The sequence below is a fragment of the Lynx rufus genome, unplaced genomic scaffold, assembly GCF_022079265.1.
Source record: "Lynx rufus isolate CCGP_SWC_20201006 ecotype Redwood Valley unplaced genomic scaffold, mLynRuf1.p SCAF_6, whole genome shotgun sequence".
Taxonomy (NCBI): Eukaryota; Metazoa; Chordata; class Mammalia; order Carnivora; family Felidae; genus Lynx; species Lynx rufus.
Window position 1 is genome coordinate 111,185,473 of NW_025814878.1, and position 14,930 is coordinate 111,200,402.

Here is a 14,930-nt window from a genome sequence, read left to right on the forward strand (position 1 = left end):
CACCGTGAACCTGATGTGTTTTAAAGCAAGTGTGGCTTGTGACTCTAAGGGGCAGAGTGCTGGTGGCTTCTTCCAGCCCCTTTGTCTGCGGACCACTGGAACACTGCCTCCCCGGATGCAGGCAGAGTGTTTTGCTGTCTCTGGGAGGCTGGGACCTGCTTTCGCGTTCGCTGAGAACGCGTCTTCTGAATCGGTGTTTGTGTGAGAGCCACTCTTCTGTTGACCCTGAGCGTCCGTTCTTCCCACTGGCTGCAGGGCTGCACGGTGGGCTCTCCCCCTGCAGCTAGGCCGAGGGCAGAGCGGCTGACAAAAGTGCCGTCAGTTGGTGGGCCCTTTGTACAGCTGTTTACCCCGCCTGGGGTCGACCGGGAACCTCACAGCCTCCTGGGATGGGGCTTCTCGGCCCTCCAGGTCCACCGGGGCAGGAGTCCTGTTGGGTCCCCCTCTGGCTTAGGGAAAGGAGCCCCAGAAAGAGGTGGGAAAGCAAAGAACATCCGGCGTCAGAACTGCGGCCACAATGTGTATTGTCTTTGCAAAGCTTACGGGTTTCAAGAGACATGTTGGGAACCATTGGCTCAATGTTGGTCCTGTTCACAGATAGTTCCGTTTCCTGCTCCCGTAGGGGGAGTTAGAAGACAGGACTTGAACTGTATGGCATAGTGAAGTGAAACTGAATACTGTCAGCATTCAGTCTCCTCTTGATTCAGGAGTGCATCAGGATTCTCTTCAGTACCGGTTTTTCTGTTCTCATTTTTTAGAAGTAGGCTCCACACCCAGTGTGGGGCTTGGACTCACAAACCTGAGATCGGGAGTCGGATGCTCTTAACGACTGACCAGCCAGGAGCTGTTTCTTTTAGAATTACTTGGAAAAGTTAGCTATGGAGGAGTTCTTCCGGGGTTAATATTCAGGCTCCGAATAGCAGATTGCGGTTTCAAGACTCCCCTATCTGGCATAGCAGGAATCCTCTGCCATCAACTGCCAATGCCTCTTCTCTGAATTGTTTGCTCGGAAAGCATATTTAGGTTTCACTTTCTCCTGTTTGTGTCACTCCTGGCCCTCTGTGTCTAACCCAAATGGTGTTTCTTCTGGAACTCTGAAAGGATTCAGTGAATGGTATTTTCGCTTCCTAGGTAGCACACACTTCCCTGGAATGAGCTAGAAGAGCCACCACTGACTTAACCACCTCCATGATGCTTTTTCGGGCATATTTGCAAAGAAAAACATCTTGCCCAGGTAACAGTTAAGCATCCATAATATACGGAGCACAGTACTGGACCCTCTGGGAATGCGCCAGGGAGCCTGCCATGGTTCTGAACCGCAGAGCAGTTTGAGAATTCCCACCAAGTGGCTTGAGAGCAAGCGGCGTCAGCTGTGAAGCCGCTACATTAGTGGTGGTGTAACAGTCCTGTTAAGCCGAACTGGTGGTGCTGGGGAGCTGAGCGAAGCTCCCCGATGAGGTTAAGCCGCAGTGACTTGGCGGATGCGAGTGAGGGGTCTGGGATTTTGGAGGCCGGCAGGTGTGGGCTTGTAGTGTGGCAGAGGTGTGGAGCCGGTGTTCCTTCGCGAATACTGCAGTTGCCTTTGTCGCTTCCCCATTTCCCTCTCCCGCTTCAACTCACTCCCCTCACTTCTGCCCCTCGTGTGAAACATGTATTAATTATCCTGTGCGTGAAACCTGCTAGTCTTCATTTTTATAGTCATTTCTCCTGTCACTGGTGTCCTGACAGCCATATCCATTGACTTCCCTTCAGTCCTCGTCTTGACCAATCTGCCCGCACACATACTCTTAAAACAAAAACAAACCTCTGCTCCAACCTGACTTCCTTCTTGGTATTTCTTCTGCTACCACTTAAATGCTGGTGCTCCTCCGAGCAATGCCTTTGCCTTCTTCTTACTCGTGTGATCTTGGTGATCTCCCTGACCCTGTGACTTCAGCTGCCGTTTCTGCGGTGAGGTCTTCAAAGTGGGCAAGACTTCCTGGACTCCTCCCCGGAGCTCTAGACCATGGAGTCAGGTGACACTAGACACCACCGTCTGGAAGGCCTCACGCAGGCTCAAACGAAAGCCATCCAGAGGAGCTCCTCTTACCTCCGTTGTTTATTCTTGAGAGTGAGTGTGCACACACGCCCAGAGGAGGGAGAGGGAATCCCAAGCAGGCTCTGCACTGTCAGCTCAGAGCCTGACGTGGGGGCTTGGAGCTCATAAACTGTGAAATCAGGATCTGGGCCAAAATCAGGAGCCAGACCCTGAACCATCCATCTGAGGCACCCAGGCGCCCCTCCGCAGGAAACTTCTTACACCGCGCCCATCAGGAAACATGCACGACTCTGGATGCAGCCATCCATCCTAGCAGTGTCTTCGTGATTTCTTACTGAATGTGCTGCAGTGGCCTCTTAGCTGACCTTTGTCCCTGGTCCTTCCCCTTTCAAGCCCACTGCCCTCTCTGCTGCCAAGGAAATTCTTTCAAATTTCAAGTCTGATCATGTCATTCTCCTACATAAAACCCTTTAGGGCTCCTAATAGTTCTTATAAATGAGACCAGACATCTTTGTCTGAGGCAGAAAGAGTCCTGCCTTACTCTGGCTTCATCCCTGCATCACCCCATCTTCCCTATTATCAATTCACCTTCGCTCATATGGTTGAGTTGGCCTGGACTGCCTCCCCTCTGCACATTCATGGATCCAAAACGACGATTTTCATTCTTCACGCTTTGGTTCACGTGTCACTTCCAGAATCCTCTCGTGAAGTCTCCTCATGGTAAATACTGGCTACTCCATCCTTCTGAGTTTCCTGAGCGACCTGGACTGCTCATAGAGGTTTTCCCCACACAATTATAAAACCCCCTTGAAGAGTGTCTCCAGATCATCGTGTCCCTGTTGTCCTGCAGTGCTTGGCACAGAATATACCCAACAGGCCACGTCTTCACAGCATGTTCTTAACCTCTGTGCCAATGAAGGCAGACCTGCTAGGGAGGTGCTGGCTTTAGCCCCACTTTTAGTTTTATCACCAGTAAGCTCCCAGGCTAAGTGAGCTGAGGAAATTCTAAGTAGACACCGGACTAGAGTAAGGCCAAACCACAGAGACCAAAGGAGAAACCAGAAGCCCTACAGCAGTGCTTCCAGGGGACCTTTCATTCCTGCCATGGTTCCTCACTTGCTTTAAACCAGAACCAGAACAGAAAAGTCGGTGAGTTCTCTCGCCTTTCAAACTTACATTTGGCTTTGTGGGGGGTCCTACTTGGTTGGATTTGAGGATTCAGGAGGTCTTGAATTCCAGTTAACCAGGGACTCAAGAAGGCAGACTATTAGGGTTCTGGAAACCTCGGAGATACAAAGAAATAGGGTGGGAAAGGCACACACAGGCTCAAAGTGACCCTACAGCCCCACAGGAAAGGAAGAGGGCAGTCAAGGTGCTACTGTTCTGGGCAGTCAAGGTGCTACTTCTTTCAGTCCCTTTAATATCTTGACTTCCAACTTTATTTTCTGCTAAAAAACAACATGAACACAAATGATAATATTTTATTATAGAAAAAGCATCCCAAATACAGGATTTCGTAAACACTGGTAGGTGAACAAGTGCAACTTTCAAAGTAAATACAAAGTAAAGAGGTAAAACCTATAAGCATCTTGCCTTTAAGAGAAAACGTACTGTTCTTCCACAGAGGTGATCCCACCCACAGCACGAACGTGGCCCCGTCTCTACCAGTGAAGGCATCAGGTTCCCTTTCTGAACTCTTATGCCCATTTTAACAATCTCAAAATAATGGCAAGAAGTGGCATTGAATAAATTACTAAACTCCCTTGATTCTTAACTTTCTATTGACTTGATAGAAAAAAAAAAAAGACTCCATATCACACTTTGACAATTTGAGTTAAAAAGCCTGTGCTCTGATTGTTTTCTGCAAATACATCCATCCTTCCTGGGCTTATTCCACAGTATTTTCATAGATTTGTATACATTAGATATCACATTGGTTTCTTGGAATTTAGCTTAAAATAATATTGGCTGTCACAAATTGTGCAGTCAGTCTAGCTAGTTTCTAGCTTCCTTACCATTTTTGCTGTCATTTTTTCTGATACTTTCCCTCCACTTTGGAGAAACCGTTAAGTAATCTCACCAGACACATGTTAACACTCTTTGCCCACTCTCCAGCTCAATGCCAAATGTTTCCTAGTTAACGATACATGATAATGATGCATTAACAAACTCAGATTCTAAACCTCACATTCAGGTTTATCTCGGCTTGCTGAGATACCTCTGAGTAAGACAGTCTGAGCAAAACCATCTTATTTTGAAGATGGTTCTGTATAAACAGCCTGGCTTACTTATTTAGGCACTTAGAAAAAGAAAAAAAACAAAACACCAAACCTGAGTTCCACCTTTATTAGAAATACCTCTTACCCAGCTGGCCATTAACGGACTCTGAAGGGAATGACGGCAACCCAGCCACTGTCCCCCTGGGGACTGCATGGTCCTGCCATTATGGAATGTCCTGGCCCCAGGAACAAGCAGCTATGGCTAAGGGGAGCCACCAAACTACAGTGATGCTGAGTTCCAGACTGGGAGGGTGGGGGTGCAGAAGAAACCTTCCTCTCCACAAGAAGGGACCTGTGAGCCCCACTTTTCCCTTTGTCACCATCATCTAGGGACACTGGCAGATTTGCCTATACAGGTTTCTAGCTCACTCACCCTATGGGTTGGGGCCAAATGCACATGAACCCACTCTGGGGAGGAAAAAGAACTACTCCTTGAAAGCCTGAGGAAACTAATCATTTACATAGAACAAAGTGTTATTAAGTACATGCCATACTTTCATACCTGGCTTTTTACCTAAGCAAGAACTAAAGAGTTTTAGAGTATTAGCTGCGGCATGTTTATACTTAAATGTTAATACGTAAGATGTACAACAGAAGTTATACTTACCAGACCACACGGTTAATTCTAACTTCCTCTGTGATGGCACGGAAGTCAACTGATAAGCATAAAGCACCATTAAACAATTATCTGGGCTGGTCAGTTAGTGGGTATGAGTGTAGGGCTGGTAAGGTTAAAGCCAAACCTGACAAATGAGTCCATGAGTTTCACAGACCTAAAAGTAACCTCTGGCTACAAAAAACACTAATCCTAAACTTTAACCCTTGCCATCAGCCTTACAAACTGGATGCCAGTGGTAGTCAGAAGAACTCTGTAGGTGGGAGATGGCTCAGTTTGACCCCTTACTTCTACTTCTTCTTATGAGTAATGAACAGAGCATTGATTTCCACTGTGCTGCTGGTCACATGCACAAGACAACACACTTCTTAAGAACATTCTTGTTCTTCAAGCCTGGAAAGAGCAGCTTTTGACATCCATCTGACTTTACTTTTGGAGGACTAGGACTAGGGCAGTCATAAAATGGAATCCACTGGGGCACCTGGGTGGCTCAGTAGGTTGAGCGTCCGACTTCGACTTAGGTCATGATCTCACAGCTTGTGAGTTCGAGCCCCATGTCAGGCTCTGTGCTGACAGCTCAGAGCCTGGAGCCTGCTTCAGATTCTGTGTCTCCCTCTCTCTCTGCCCCAACGACTTGCATTCTGTCTCTGTCTCTCTCAAAAAAATAAACAGTAAAAAAAAAAAAAAAAAAAAAAAAGGAATCCACTAACTTGTCCTATGGTATCTTATGGGAATGGAATTTAAGAAAACTAGTCACATTATCTTAAAGATGTTAAGGAAACTATGTACCTCTTTGAAATTTGTGATGAGTAAAGGTTCTGGGCAGGTGATAAGAAGACCACCTTTACCACAAAATGACAAATTATCCCCACTTAACATCTGGCTCTAGACTTGAAATTTAGCTCTGCTAATAGCCATGGGGACATGAGGGAAAATGGTTTAGTACTTGGGGGGAGTGATCTCGGTTGTCCTACACCAATGCATTATTAACACAAGAGTCGACAGATCAAACAAAATTACTAGGTGTAATATCCCTTCAACTCATCCTTCCTTTGGGGATGACAGTAGTACGGTTTTTTTACGCAGTGTGAGCTGTGTAACTGGCTACTTCAAAAACAAATATCCTGATATCCAAAAAAATTCCACAGTATGAAAAGAACATACAAAGAAAAATCCTGCATTGGGACAAAGCCTGTGAGGTGATGTTTCCGCACTCAGCTTCACCCCAAATGTCCCCTTCCCTGGAGCTTTTAGAAGTCTTTCTGTTGAGAAACCAAGCACTTGTGAGAAATTTCTGCTCATCTCTTGAAAACCTTTAAACCGTATCGACTGAGGTTTCCCAGCCACACCCATAGCAACGTGCTGCCCTAGGGTGAAGACCTAAAGGCTTCACACCAGATTCCGAGACAGGATGATCAAAGTGGCCTGATTTGGAGAGGTTCTTGTACTTGAGTTGTGAATTTCATTCCAAATGATCATTCCAAGTAACTGATTTGTGTAGGCTCAAAAACCTTGAGCCTAAAAAGGTTTCATAAACACTGTTCCGCTATTACTAGAGTTCCTGTCAAAGAATCTGTATGGTTTTGAATTATTCGTCGCATTAATGAAAAACAAAGCTGAATTTAAACTCTTTAAGAAATTTCCTTTTGGACATTTTGATGACAGCCTAGGTCTTCCGGATGCAATCTGGGCACAGAGGCCACCAGGAATGACATCTTCATTAAATCCTGAATAAGACTCCCATTAGTACCTGGTTGTGGAAGCCAGAGATTGTCTCTTTTTAAAGTCTGGTCCCTTTGCTGCTCAGTAATTCATTTCGCCTGGTGTAAAACAAACAAAACAAAAGCCAAGAACAAAGTGTAAAGGATGAGGACTGCTTTGATGAATAGGAGGCAACAGGAGTCTTGACTTCCTTTCCTGCTTTTTGCAGTTATGCAAAGACTGAGTAAACAGCACCAGACCCCAAATTTTCAAGTTACCAGGGCCACTGCCAAGCTGGTAGCTTATTTACCAGTGAGTGCCTTTCATCCCCTGCCGGAGGCACAGATTTCTCAGTAATGAAAAGGACACAGGTTATTTGTGGGAGAAAGGGAGAGGATGGAGAAGCATGTCTCCTATTCAGGGTGAGACAAACCATGGGAGGACTGGCTGTGGACATTCTGGACAGAGAAGTGCTCCAAAGAGGGGTAGGTCCACAGCTGGCCCTAATCTTGAAAGTCATTAGAAGCCATCTGAGAAAGTGGGGCATTCAGCCGGTCAAGTTCATCCACTTGGGGTGGGTGGTGCATTAATATCTCCTGGTCCTCTAAGACATCTTCTCCAGCAGCCACCAGATTAGTGAGGGATTTGCTTCGGACACACTGGAAATCCACGTGGCGACTCTTCCCTTCTTCCTTTTCCCATGACATCTGGATAAAGGGGCGCTGCACATAATTATAGATTACTTCAGATCGGCCACCAGGTCTTCTCTTAATTTTTTCTTTACAGGTAGGATAACCTGAAATAAAGCAAAAGGCCATTCCCATGACTCCAGCAAATTGCTCACTCCAGCTTCCATACTTTCCCTTCCCTAACCACATCAATTGTCTCCCAAATTCAAAGACTGTGCATGAAAACTACTGGGGAAATGACCCCTGACCATGCTCTGCCACTCCCAGTCACCTACACGCGCACTTCCCATCTATCCGGGTGAATAGGTCTTATCCCTTAGAAAGGAAGTAACAAAAATTCTATCCCTTCTAATGGCAGGGTACATAATTTCAGAAGCTGTTAGTTCCTGGCAGCAATACCAGAGAAGTCTTGGTAGGCCATGGCTAACTCCAGTCCTCTAATTCTACTGCGTAGAGAACACGCTGTAAGAGAAGCAGTTAAGAAGGTGTGTAATGTGTAGCCTCAAGAAAAAAACAGGAATGTTGCCTAAAAAATCTGAAAGGCTACCACATGGAAATGGGAGAAATCTTACTCAAAGTAGCTTCAGAGGCTAGAACTAGAAAGAAGAAGACAGAGGAAGTGATCTACTAGATCTACTAGAAAAATATTCTAATGGTAGAACAGTGGATGGGCTTCTCTGGGAAAGGGAGTAATCCTTATCACCTTGTTCCGGGAGTTTCCAGTTACCAAAGAATGACACAGTGGAAAGAGATTTAACAGATCTCAAAAATCTCTTCCAACTTGAAATTCCAACCTAAGTCAGACACAGTGAAGATCTGATGGGCTCTGTGGGCAAGACTGAGACAGCGAGATTAAAAAAACACTCGTGGAGGTGTGACCAGAATAGCTTCAGCATTCTCTAAGAATCAGTGTCTAAGACCCCTCCATGAGACCACAGGTTGGGAGTCATTGCTCAAGATCATTTAAAGCAGTTCTATCAACACATACAGACATTCCTCCAAGGTATGTGGTGGAAAAAATTAAAATTTTGAGTCTCCAAGCTATAGTTTTCAGAAGGACCCTTCCAGATCCCAAAAAGATCCTCACCAAGACCTGGAGGAATGGCCCTCGCACTTGGTGAGCCCACCAGTGTCCTTAGTCCTCACTGCTCTTTGTCCCAAACAGTTAAGTTGGAACTTCTTCCTGCAGCTGTTTTAAAGCATTTACAACTAGATACAACATGAAAAGGAAACGTAAGGGCAAACAAAAAAACAGGAATCCTTCAAAGGGGTAGGAATGTGGTTTTCATATGTGCCTATTCTCTAGGTCCTCTGGAAGCTGAGTTTTAAGGACCTAAGCTGTGCCCACAGATACAACCTGCTCCATAAGCCAAGCAAGCTGTATACTAACTGGGATGTTTATTACCTTCAATTCCAATGCGAATGTTTTTCAGGCCCCGCTCCTTTAACACTGTTTTAGCGACATCACGATTCTCAATATATTTGAAGAATCTATAGAGCTTGGAGCTATAAAGAACTAGAAAAAAGAAAAACTGGGTTAGTCACGGAGTGAAGACTTCCAAAAGAGGAGGGAGATGAGCTAAGAGAATCAGACTAATGAAAGATATATCTGACACTGACGCCAAAAAAAAAAAAAAAAGAAAAAAAAATCCAGTTGGATCACAGATTAAATGTTAAGTAATAGGTCAAACGTAAGAAAGAAACCACGTGAGAAATTTTTATAGTCTCAGGGTGTGGAAGACCTTTCTGGGTACGGCATAAAAGCCAGAAGCCACAAAATAAAAACTGATATATTCAACTACATAAAAAAACCCAAAACATTGCTGCGTAGCCAAATCACCATTAACACAACTAAAAAGACAACCAACTGGGAAAACTATCTGCAACTCTTATTACAAAGGGCTGATTTCCTTAATATATAAAGAGTGGTCACAGAGCTTTCACAAATCACTAAGTAAAAGACTAACAATCCATTCTGTAATGGGCAAAAGGCACAAATAAAGTTACAGAAGAGGAAATTAAAATGGCTCTTAAAAACGAAAAGATGTTGAGTCTTGATCATGAAATGAGAAATGCAGATTGAAACATTCAAATGAGAGGCTATTTTTACCTATCAGAGTGGCAAAGATGAAAGTTTAATAAAACGCTGTTTTGTTGAGGGTGTGGGAAACAAACCTGTCATATGTTGTTTTGAGATGGTTTAACCTTTGTGGAGGAAACTTTGGCAGCATCTACCAAAATTCTAAAGGAACAAAGCTTTGGCACAGAAATTCCATTTCTAGGAAACTTTTTTTAATAAAGATTTTATTTTTTTAAGTAATCCCTATACCCCAACATGGGGCTTGAACTCACAACTCTGAGATGAGGGGGTTGCAGGCTCTACTAACTGAGCCAGCCGGGTGCCCCTTTAGGAATATCATTCCATAGAGATATATGTGTGTGAAAAGACTATGTTTAAAAGGATATTTATTGCAGCATCATTTATAATTTCTAGTTTAAATCAACAACACAGCTAGTTAAATCAATTATGGCACAGCCATGCAGTAGAATACCATACAGCCATAAAAAAAGATCATGGAAGGTTTTTATGTTAAGACATGGTACTGGACAGTCTGTAGAATAGGGTATTATTTGAAAAAAAAAAAAAAAAAGGAAAAATCATGTATGTAATTGGTCGTGCAGTGAATACACCTGGGAAGGTATAAAAGAAACTGAGAAAGAAAACTGGGTAGATGAGGCAGGGATGGGATCAAGACTTTTCAACGTATAACCTTTTGTACTTTCTGAACTGTTACCAATTCAAAAGGATTTGGGCGCCTGGGTGGCTCAGTCAGTTAAGCATCCGACTTTGGCTCAAGTCATGATCTCGTGGTTTGTGAGTTTCAGCCCCCGTGTCGGGCTCTGTGCTGACAGCTCGGAGCCTGGAGCCTGCTTCAGATTCTGTGTCTTCTTATCTCTCTCTGTCCCTCCCCTGCTCATGCTCTCTCTCAAAAACAAACGTTAAAAAAAAATTTTTTTAAAGGGTTTAAAAATGACACAAATGGAGAGAAGAATGACACCACCAATTAATGGCCTCGGTATCGCCACCACACTGCCACGGTATCAGACATCGGGGGCAGGAGTGGGAGGAATAACAGTGTCATATAAGCCGCATAAAAGTTAGATGTGCATCACTAGACTGCACCAGGTGAGTGTGCTCACTGCCAGCTTAACAGTGACAGTCATGCTGGTTACAGGATGCAGCTGTTACTCTGGGCAGCATGTTTCCCGCTGAAACCATCTACACCGTGCAGGGGGCTCCTACTTTGGGAATATTCCTCCCCCATGGGAGGGGGGTGGTCTTCATCCCAGTCCACAGAATCCTCATCCGTCAGCACGACGATGTGGCACTCTCGCTCCCCTTTCTTGGCACAGCCCACCATGATGGGCAAGATCAACTCTTCGAGGTAGTGGTCAAACTGCTTGTGAGCACCATCATTAGACAGTTCATGCAGTAAAGCGCCTGAGGAGAGAAAATGCAGGTGAACGTCCTATCTGCCCAAGCGCAGAGATTACCGGAGTGAAAAAGACTATGAGGTAATGGCTGTTGTCACTGATAAGTTCCGGAGAGGTGGCCCATTTTAAAGGCAGAAATTGTTTCTTGCTCTGAAGTGCTAATTAAGCTGATTTTGTTAAATGTTTCACATTCCATTACTCTTTAACTTTCTCATGCTTAATAATCCCTGAGCATTCTGAACAAGTGCGGTTTTATTAGCTGTACAAGGTCAAACCATAAACATTAATTCTACAAGAGATACAACTGCTGTCTGGGGATGACTGTAGTACCTCTTCTCAAGATGCTCTAGACCCCAATTTCATGGAGTTACAGTACCACAGAAGAGGAATAATCTAAGTTTTTTTTTTTTTTTTAATTTTTTTTTTCAACGTTTATTTATTTTTGGGACAGAGAGAGACAGAGCATGAACGGGGGAGGGGCAGAGAGAGAGGGAGACACAGAATCGGAAACGGGCTCCAGGCTCTGAGTTGTCAGCCCAGAGCCCGACGCGGGGCTCGAACTCACGGACCGCGAGATCGTGACCTGGCTGAAGTCGGACGCTTAACCGACTGCGCCACCCAGGCGCCCCTGGAATAATCTAAGTTTAATGACACCAAGGGACTTGCTCTAACTGTGTGCTAAACTCAGTAGGGAAACCACAAGCCTAGAGAACTTCATGGAGTATGCAGGGAAATGTATCATGAACCTCAAAGAATAGTTTTTAAAATAACTTCAGGAAGGCTAGGAGATGATAAGAAAATGGCATTTGCAGTCAATCAGTTCTAATCCCACCTTTAATGCTTAGAGCTTTGAACATGCTAATTTCTCAGTCTTCTCATTTGTTACATGGGGTTATCACCTGGCTTTCAGGGCTAACTGTTGTAAGAATTAAGCAAGTTCACAGCTATAAAGCTGTTAGTAAACAATAACAATAATAAAAATAGGGCACCTGGGTGGCTCAGTTGGTTAAGCATCTGACTCTTGATTTCAGCTCAGGTCATGATCTCATGGTCCATGAGATCAAGCCCTGAGTCCAGCCCTGCTTGGGATTCTTTCTTTCTCCCCCTCTCTCTGCCGCTCCCTCACTTGCTCTCTGTCTCAAAATAAACAAACATTAAGGGGCACCTGGATGGCTCAGTGGGTTAAAGCATATGACTTCGGCTCAGGTCATGATCTCACGGTCTGTGAGTTCGAACCCCTCATCGGGCTCTGTGCTGACAGGTCAGAGCCTGGAACCCGCTTTGGATTCTGTGTCTCCCCCCTCTTTCTCTTCCTCCCCCTGCTTATGTTCTCTCTCTCAAAAGTAAGTAAAAAACATTAAAAGAAATTTTAAAAATAAAAAAAAAATGATAAAAATAATTCTAAGAAGAACCCAGCCAATTTATGCTGTTTGACTTTATGAGGGAAGGCTCACTCATGTCCAAGAATCAGTATCCTTATTTATTAAAGAACTGAGACACCAGGTCCTTGGAGGGGAAGCAATTAGCTTGGTGACTCACTTGACAAGCTAGATTTAGAACCGAACACATGTTCTCTTTTGTTTACTTCCTCACAGTGCTTTGAAGCATGAGAGAGGGAATGGGTTAGTATCACAGTACCTGCCTCCCCAGATGATTTTCAATTTAGGCTTGAAACTCTAGTAACAAAAAGTTACCAGTCAATTTCAAGCAAACTCAAAGTTCAGTGGCTCAAATGCAGCTGGGAGTGCTCCTGTACTCACTCAGATCTTGACATCGGATAGTGTTGAAGTCAAAGTTTATGCAGAGATAATCACATGTATCTCTAAGGTCTGGAATAGAGATGCCATCCGGACAATTAATGATACCAGTTTTGTAATAATCCTGTAAACAGATTAAAAATAAGAAATGAAGGCGAAGAACAAGACGAAAACTTACTTCCTCAACCCCCTATTCATTCCTGGTTCTGTTAAACTGATAGGATACTAGAACTACCACCAAGCTGGATGACTTATCAGATGGCCAAGTGGCTCCTGGCTCTCCTGGCATGTTTAATCCCAACTTGATACCTGACAGGCAAGAAGTACTTAAAAGTTACCACAATAGAAAATAAAGAGGGAAGGGCAGTAACGGAACTACAGACCGAAAGGCAGTTAACAATCTGATGGAGACCTCAAGTCTTCTGACTTGAGTCTGTGCCTGCCCCTGGAGAAGAGGAGGTAACAGAAAGGCTCCTACACACCAGCACGGTTCGAAATACGGTTGCACTGATTCCTTCAGCAATCTCATACTCTCCCTTCTCATTGGGCCGAGTGAAGTTGTACTCTCTTCCTGGTCCAAACATTCTGAAAGATACCAGGCAACAATGTTACCTTCTGCAGTCCAGCTGGATTCTTCACAGATGAGGCTGATCCCTTGACACCTCATTCAGTAAGACTCCACTCCATGTTCCCATAGTTTAAGAACTCATAAATTAAAAACACAGTGGTGGGATCCAACCCCTATTAAGAAGCTCCCTCCAGACAGAAAAGGTGGCAGCAATTGCTGTCAGCATTTGAGCAAAGGAGAAATGAAGCAGCAAGTCCTCCAGGTTCACCTGTGGTGCTTCTGGGACAGCAAATCAAGTTGGAAAATCTCTGGAGTGTGTGAGGGTTGCCTCTCAAGCCCTCCCCACCACCGAGGAACCCACCTATAAACTGGCAGCTCAAGAAGACAGGGGGTCTCACGCTCCTGACCCTTCCTGTTCTTTTCCTCTCTCAATTAGCATTATCTAGTATGCCAGTCCTCAGTATTTCTGAGTTTTGCTGTTCAGACATCTAATGTGATAGATGAATCCAGAGCGCTAGGTGTAGATGTTAACGTTCTCCCTTTCCTGATACGTTTTTTTAATGCTGGAGTTCTGGGGGAAATGCCCCTCTTCAATCCGAGGAGTAGCTCTAAAGATGGGAACTTCAGGTCAACTAGGCAGGGATGGTAGATACTAGGCTCATCAGTGGTTTGACATAGTTCAGAGGGGTCTGCTCTGTGCATGAACTCAGAAGTCATGAGGGCACAGGGAGATCTTCCTTTTTCTTACTCTTTTCCCATCCTTCCTCCCTCCAGTAAAACTGGCCTCATGACTTCCACCACTCCCACTGTACATCTGAGTTATGGAATGGGAAACCAGAGTGAGGGACAAGGCAGGCAGTCAGGATCTTCAGCCAGCCCGATTTAAGTTTCCAATTGGGCCTGACTGCCACTTCCTTCCTGAATCTGCTGGGAACCCCTATGTTCAACGTTCAGAACTGTTATCCGCCACTCTAAATTGGCTGCTTTTCAAAGGTCTGAAAAAGACTCCAAATAACATGCTTTTCAAACCACTAAACCATACAGAAGAAATCCATCTTGATAAGTATCTTCAAAGAATGCTGACATTTTTCTGGAACATTCTGGCTGAAGTTTAGCCAAGACAGCTATGAATCAAAATAGTCAACATGCCATGTAATCCACCCCCCCTCCCCGCCCCCCAAGTATCATCAGCGGAACCTAAACTCAGAGTTCTCTGTCTGGTAGTGACATGGATTAATGTTAATCCATTCGCAATCTCTCAGCTTGTCCCCCTTGTGACTACTGGCCCACACCTGTAAGCTCACTGCCTAGGCTTATGCACACTGTATATAACCTCAGGACAGAGCAAACCCAAGTAACTCTCAGAACAGATAACTTCAGCTGACTCAGCTGATGAACCACCCAGATAAAGAATCAGACTCTCTTGTCATGGGACAACTCATTCCTAGATTCAAAGGGCGTCACCCAAGAGTCTATTAATCTATTACCCAGAAAATGCTTGCTTGCTTCTCTTGATCACTGTTTTCAGAGGCAATCTACCTCAAAGAGCAGCCTGTGTTGAGGCTAATGCTGACTTTGAAGCGGGGGAGGGGGGTGCAATAGTGTAGGGATACCAAGACTGAGGACAGGAAGTCAAGTCTGATAAACTATAGGGCCAATTTGGAAAATGTTTTAATGTCCTAGTTTAGTCTTAATTCAGATGTCTGAGAAATATACAAGTTTGATTCTGGTTAAAAATGGTTCATCATGAATCTCTATGTATATGTTCAAATATAAATATATTTGAA

General features: G+C 44.5%; 1 protein-coding gene across 3 annotated transcripts in view; it reads right to left on the minus strand.

Annotated features, from left to right (window-relative positions):
* Positions 1 to 5,939: 5,939 nt before the first annotated feature.
* KCTD20 (potassium channel tetramerization domain containing 20) overlaps positions 5,940 to 14,930 on the minus strand; it is a 35,268-nt gene continuing 26,277 nt past the window's right edge. For all 3 annotated transcript variants that reach the window (XM_047101617.1, XM_047101616.1, XM_047101618.1), the window contains 5 exons: positions 13,058 to 13,160; positions 12,579 to 12,699; positions 10,628 to 10,825; positions 8,729 to 8,839; positions 5,940 to 7,430 (listed from right to left, as the gene is read on the minus strand). In XM_047101617.1, the coding sequence (XP_046957573.1) occupies positions 7,138 to 7,430; positions 8,729 to 8,839; positions 10,628 to 10,825; positions 12,579 to 12,699; positions 13,058 to 13,160 (826 nt within the window). In that variant the 3' untranslated portion in view covers positions 5,940 to 7,137. The remainder of the gene's footprint in view (positions 7,431 to 8,728; positions 8,840 to 10,627; positions 10,826 to 12,578; positions 12,700 to 13,057; positions 13,161 to 14,930) is intronic.